The sequence below is a fragment of the Muscardinus avellanarius genome, assembly GCF_963383645.1.
Source record: "Muscardinus avellanarius genome assembly, chromosome: 18".
Taxonomy (NCBI): Eukaryota; Metazoa; Chordata; class Mammalia; order Rodentia; family Gliridae; genus Muscardinus; species Muscardinus avellanarius.
The window spans coordinates 3,323,168-3,329,167 of NC_137804.1; the positions used below are offsets into that span (position 1 = coordinate 3,323,168).

At 46.3% G+C, this 6,000-nt stretch overlaps 1 protein-coding gene across 1 annotated transcript in view; it reads left to right on the forward strand.

Annotated features, from left to right (window-relative positions):
• The window catches only part of ITGA9 (integrin subunit alpha 9), a gene marked incomplete at both ends in the record, with an annotated part of 279,709 nt that overhangs the window by 233,725 nt on the left and 39,984 nt on the right, over positions 1-6,000 (forward strand). Inside the window, one exon of the mRNA XM_080715880.1 lies at positions 99-206. Within this exon, the coding sequence (XP_080572006.1) occupies positions 99-206 (108 nt within the window). The remainder of the gene's footprint in view (positions 1-98; positions 207-6,000) is intronic.

A 6,000-nucleotide genomic window follows, 5' to 3' on the forward strand; every position in this document is an offset into this window, starting at 1 on the left:
TAGAGTTTCTGCACGTGATTCAAAGGATCTTAGAATACGTATGTGAAATGAAGGTCTCTGATTTCCACTAACATGTGTGGTGTGTTCCACACCCACAGGTCTACAACGCGGGCCCGAGCACCCTCCCTGGGTCATCCGTCAGCATCTCCTTCCCCAACCGACTGTCGTCTGGTGGTGCAGAGATGTTCCAGGTCCAGGAGATGGTGGTAAGTCCTCCATTTATGTTCTCTGAGGCAGCCTGTTCAAATCTTGTATTCTACTCACCCTGAGGCAATTTGGTGAATGCTGCGGGAAGACCTCTTAGGGGCTGGGGAAGGGTTGGCTGGGAATCTGAATCCTGGACTGGACTTTGCTGGCTCTGGGAAGCCCCAGTGACCGTCTGCGGTCTTGTGTGTGTCCAGATGCATTTCTCTGAAAAGAGCTACAGCAGGACTCATAAAGATTCTCAAAGGGCCACTGGCACCCAAGGATTCACTCACAAGACACAAGCATAGGTTGAAACTGAAGTTTATATGTGGAATGTGTAGCTCTGTTTTCTCCCAAGTCCACTCAAGGTGGCGTTGTGTCCAAGGAAGCTTGATAACTGGTAGATGGTCCTTGCCACCCACCTGTTGGAAAATCAGGGCAGCAAGCCACGGCGTGTGACACACACACACACACACACACACACACACACACACACGTGCAAAGTTGACGGTACTGCCCATGGGACGGGGGCTCAGAAAGCACCATGCGATGCTGGCATAGTGCTGGCAGCGCTGTCCTCCCGGGTCACATGGGGAAACCAGAAACATGTGAATGGTGAATGCAGAACAGCCTATGCTGTTTCAGTTGCCTGCTCAGATGGGGAAAGCCCTAGAGTATTTCATGTTAGACAATGGGCTCTGCTGACCTGGCAGCCTTCAGTGTTGTGGGCTCTGCTGACCTGGCAGCCTTCAGTGTTGTGGGTTCTCCTGACCTGGCAGCCTTCAGTGTTTTGGGTTTTCCTGACCCGGCAGCCTTCAGTATGATCAGCAGTGCACACAGTTCAAACCCATCATGATGTTAGCAAACCACACATTCATATCTACTCTCTTTTTTCTTTTTCTTTTCTTTTCTTTTTTTTTTTTTTTGGTGCTGGAAATGGAACCCAGGACAGGTCTTACTCATGCTAGACAAGCACTCTACCACTGAGCTACACTACTAGCTCTCTCCCCCTTAGATATTATTAATCATATGAACTCTGCCTTGTCCCTGCTGTCTAGGAATGTTCTCTAAGAATTGTTCACGTGACATCTACAGGGTTGTAGAGGGACTTCTTCTCCCTCCCATAGATGAAATTAATTAACTGACCAAAATAGAAAAGTTAAGTCACTTGGAACCAAATGTGCCCATTTTTCCTCTTTATTGACTATCTGGCCAAAGAAAGGCCACCGGCAGGGACTTCAGGGCACATTTATAAGTGGCTAGTGTGTGGGGAAGGTCTCAGAGTGGTTTCTGGAAGATTGTCAGGACTGTCTCTGTTAGTCTAGCTGAGTGGACCTCCAACTCCCAAGTGGTATGAGATGTTCATCAACTTGTCAGAAGCGAACCCTTGGGATTTTTATAACTATATTTAGGATTTTCATCAAGTCTGTAACAGAATTCTCAAGGGAAGCCAAACCAGATGAACAAACCAGCCCATAGCATTTGTATGTTACAGAAAAGCAAGTTCACTGGCAGATCTCACTAAACAAGTGGAAAAGCCCCACGTTCTTAACCAACAACCATCACTACATGGTGCATTGTAGTCATACATCACAACGGAATACCAGACTTGAGGATATACAAGCACACATCATCCAATTAGCCCTCATCCAATCCCCATCCCATTCCCTCCCCCTCCCTCGATCCCATGCTTGATTGGTGATTAACTTTCATACATTTGTTTACGTACATCATGAGTTTTAAAGAGATTCCATCGTCCCTCATCCCATCCCCTCTGATTGGTCACCTTAATTGCTCCTCTCCTCTATAGGGCCCTCTCTTCAACTAGATCTCCTCCTGTTACCTATCTCTTCCCAGTTTTTGCACGTTAGGGAAAGCATCTGGTTTTTCATTTTCTGCGATATTTCTCTGTGTATGCCGCATTGCATGGCAGGAGCACCCCGCAGCCAGCAGAGTTCCAGCCCCAAGCCCTCCCCTGCTCAGCAGAGCCTGAGAACACTCACTGGGGCCTGGGTTACTCAGAAAGCTCACAGTGTTCTCCTCTTTGGCTGTCTGGGACTTTGAGTGGAGCGGGGCTCTTATTCCATGGACGTGGGTGCCTTAGGGCTAGTCCATCTCACTCCTCTAAGGAGAAACCAGAACTCATTCTCCTGAGGAAAACCCAGTGCTCCTTCTCCCTGTTCACCAGCCCCCACTCCCAGCCAACACCCCTCCCAGCCTTGGACAGGCTACTGAGCAGCCAGGCCCAGCTGGCCCTGTTAGTTATCCGCCTTTTAATCCTGTAAAGCCTTTAATACAATGAATTCTATTACTCAGGTTTTTTTTTTTTTTAATGGAAAACTGAAACTAGCATTCCTAGATTATATCCTCAGAGCCTTTACCCAGAACTTGTTGTTCTTTTAAGAGGAATCAATGTGCAATTATTATTATTTAGAATTTTGGTATCTGTTCTCAAAGTGAGTTTGGCTTGTAGTTTCTTTGTTTGATGGAAATGGGCCCACTTTGCAATTCTTGTTTTTGTACGGGTGTTCTGTGAAGTTCCTAGAATGAGTTGACCATTTTATTTTGTTCTCTGGGATAGCTTCATGGTAGAGTATCCTTTCTTGAAAGCTTGGTAAAGCGTGCCTATATAGCTACAAAGGTGCCTTTCAAAGGCCCAGGTCTTTGTCTACTCTAACACTTTTCCTCCTAAGGTAATTGATCTAGTTGTATTTCATACCTCATTTATATCTTACTAGGTTTTTCTACTTGTGGGAATAAAATTGTGAAAAGCTCTTAAACATTTTCCTCCTATGAGTGTGGTTCTTTCATAAATTCTAGGATATTTTATCATCTTTCTTCTTTATTTCTTGATCAAGTTTGCTATAGATTTATATTATTGGGCAGAAAAAAATCCCCATAGTTTTTTTTTTTCTGATGGATGTGGAAAAGTCTAAAAATTATTAAAGTGGATGAAAATAAATGAACAGGAAATTCACAAGACAAGAAATCTCAGTGGCAAATAAATGTATAGAAAGACGACTGGCCTCACCAGTAATCAGAGAAATAACAAACTCAAAACAAGGTTTTTTTCCCTTTTTTTCAAAACTGGCAAAAAATCTAAAAGACTCTTCCTATCCATTAAGATGAGAAATGGTCATTCCCAAATGCTACTAATACAAAAGGCAGCTTGACAGTAGGAAACACATAGCATGCTGTATAAATGTATGTCCCGATCACTCTGACCCTCACTGCGATATATAATGACAACACACCAATGAAAATATCTTTAAAAATTTTTTTTTGGTGGTACTGGGGTTCCTGGAAGCCCTTCTAACTCCGGGCTACACTCCCAGACCTATTTCTTATATATATATATATTTTTTTTTTTTTGAAACAGGGTCTCTTACACCAGCGCGGCTGGCTTCGAACCTGCGCAATCCTCCTGTCTCTGCCTCCCAAGCGCGGGGATTACAAGCATGCGCCATCACGCCTGGCTAAAATTTTAAATACAAATGTCAGTAAGTCTACATTTAGAAACCAAAAGACTCACATAACACATCCAGCAGAAATGTCTGATTTCTTGATAGTAGACATGGATTGTCATAGTTCCCAGCATACATGTAGTCTCTTCCTCTTTTGGTGCAGTAGAAAATAACTTCATCATACTTCATAAGGAGTCTGAGAGGAAGCTGTTAGATCCGAACTAAAAATAATTACAACTTTGATTACAAACTTCTCAACAAGCCAGGAATGGTGACTCACGCTTGTCATCCCGGCATTCGGGAGGCTGAGACAGGAGGATCACAGTTCAAGCCCAGCCTCAGCTACTTAATGAGGCCCTTTGCAACTCAGTGAGACCTTGTTTCCAAATAAAGAAGAAAACATAGGGCTGGGGGTGTAACTCAGAGGTAGAATGCCCCTGGGTTCCATCCCCAGTACCGCAAAAAATAAACAAACAACAACAACAAAAAGTCTTACAGGTTAAGTACAGCCTAGCAACACAATGCCAAGTATTGCGGCAGGACAAGTTCATTCCATCTTTGTAGTACTTTGGTGAGGAGATGGAGGCATGGAAGAGTTGGGGCATGACCAAGGTCACAGGTGTCTAGGTTGGTGCTCACTCTTCAGCACCACTGAAGAGCCACCTGCCAACTCAAGGCTTCTGGCCGTCACTCTGCCTGGATGCACAGCGGCCCCTCAGCCCCAGCATCACCCAGACCAGACGCAGAGACAGGAGGAACCCGAGGCCCCGCCCACACCTGCACCCCAGCCAGATCCCTGGGTGGCTCATCTGCAGGCTGAGACGCCCTGGGCCAGCCCGCAATGCTTAAGACTCTCCGCGCCTCCCTTTCCTGGTACTTAAGTCTCTCTGCGCCTCCCTTTCCTGGCCGGCCAGATGGCGTTGACAGGTCCTGCTGCACGCGGCTGTAGTGGGGATTCTCGATCCACATGTCCGCCCACTCAGCAAACACTTTACACCCAGCATCTGTCAAGCACGGGGTTACCACGGAAAACACAACAGACAACAATAATAATAATTTCCAGCCCTCCGTGTGGCTTACCTTCTGGTGGAGAAGGATGAATTATAAACAAGTCAAATATACAGCATGTTACTTGGTTGGAAATGCTAAGGGGAGAAATAGAAGCAGCGAAGGGCCAGGAAGTGGGAAAGGTTGTTTTTTTTGTTGTGGTGGTTGTTTTATTTTATATTCAGGACTGACGATTGAACCCAGGGTCATCCTACCTCCAAACTACACCCTTCAGCCCTTTTTTATTTTTGCAACAGGATACTGCTAAGTTTCTGAGGGTCCACCTTGCGACCCTAAGTCTCAGATCTCCAACCTGCAATCCTCCTGTGTCAGCCTCTCAAAAACTGGAATTACAGATACGCACCACCCAGCCCAGCTGGGAAGGTGCAGTTTGAACAGAGTGGTCAGGAAAGGCTTCCTGCAGACCTTCATTCAGGGCACGGGGACTCGAGCTGCTTACAAGAGTTGGTAAGGAGACCTTTGCGTTTGAAGGCCTTGCCAGGTTTGTGTTCTCTGAGCAGCTTCTCCCACTCCATGCCAGCCCCATTTGATTTCTCTCATTGGAAATGCCAGCTCCCAGGCTACCCCCATGTGGTGTCCAGACTGGACACCCAAAATCCTGCGTGTGCCCATTAGCGCGCACTCCGGGATGGGGGCTTGGGGGAGAGCTACCATAATGTGAATCATTTATTTCTCTGGCAATAGCAGTTGACAGTGACGTTGGTTTTTAGACCCCGTGCATTTCACATGAGATAAGCCCTGGGTTTTACGGCTTAGCCATGCTTGAACGATAATTGCAACGTGAAGGTCACCCTGTGGCGTGGAGGCTGGAGGCCGAGGCTGGCCTCGTGCTCCAGCCAGACCTGGCACTTCAGAGCAGCCCAGCAAATAGCCCAAGACAGTGTGCCTCAACCGCATTTCTTTTTCAGTCTCTACTACTTTTCTCTGTCATGGACATGTGCTTTCTCCCCCCACCCCTTTATCCTCATTTCATTTTATTTTATTTTATTTTATTTTATTTTATTTTTTCTATAGAAATGTAAGGGCTTTCCCTGTACCCAGGCAGCTCTCCAGGTGAGAGGGCCCTTCCAGCCAGAACCCTCTCCTGCAGAAGGAGGTGGATTTACAGCCCCCAGAGTCTTTGGGGGATTATAGGATCCAATCCGCTACCTACGCACAATACAGTCAAGATGTCTCCCCAGCACAGCAGAACTGGGATTCCAGCAAGTCCTCTTCCTTAAGCAGTCAGAGTATCCCTCAAATCCCACTGTTATGACTATCCTCAGTTCTGCATACTCTGATT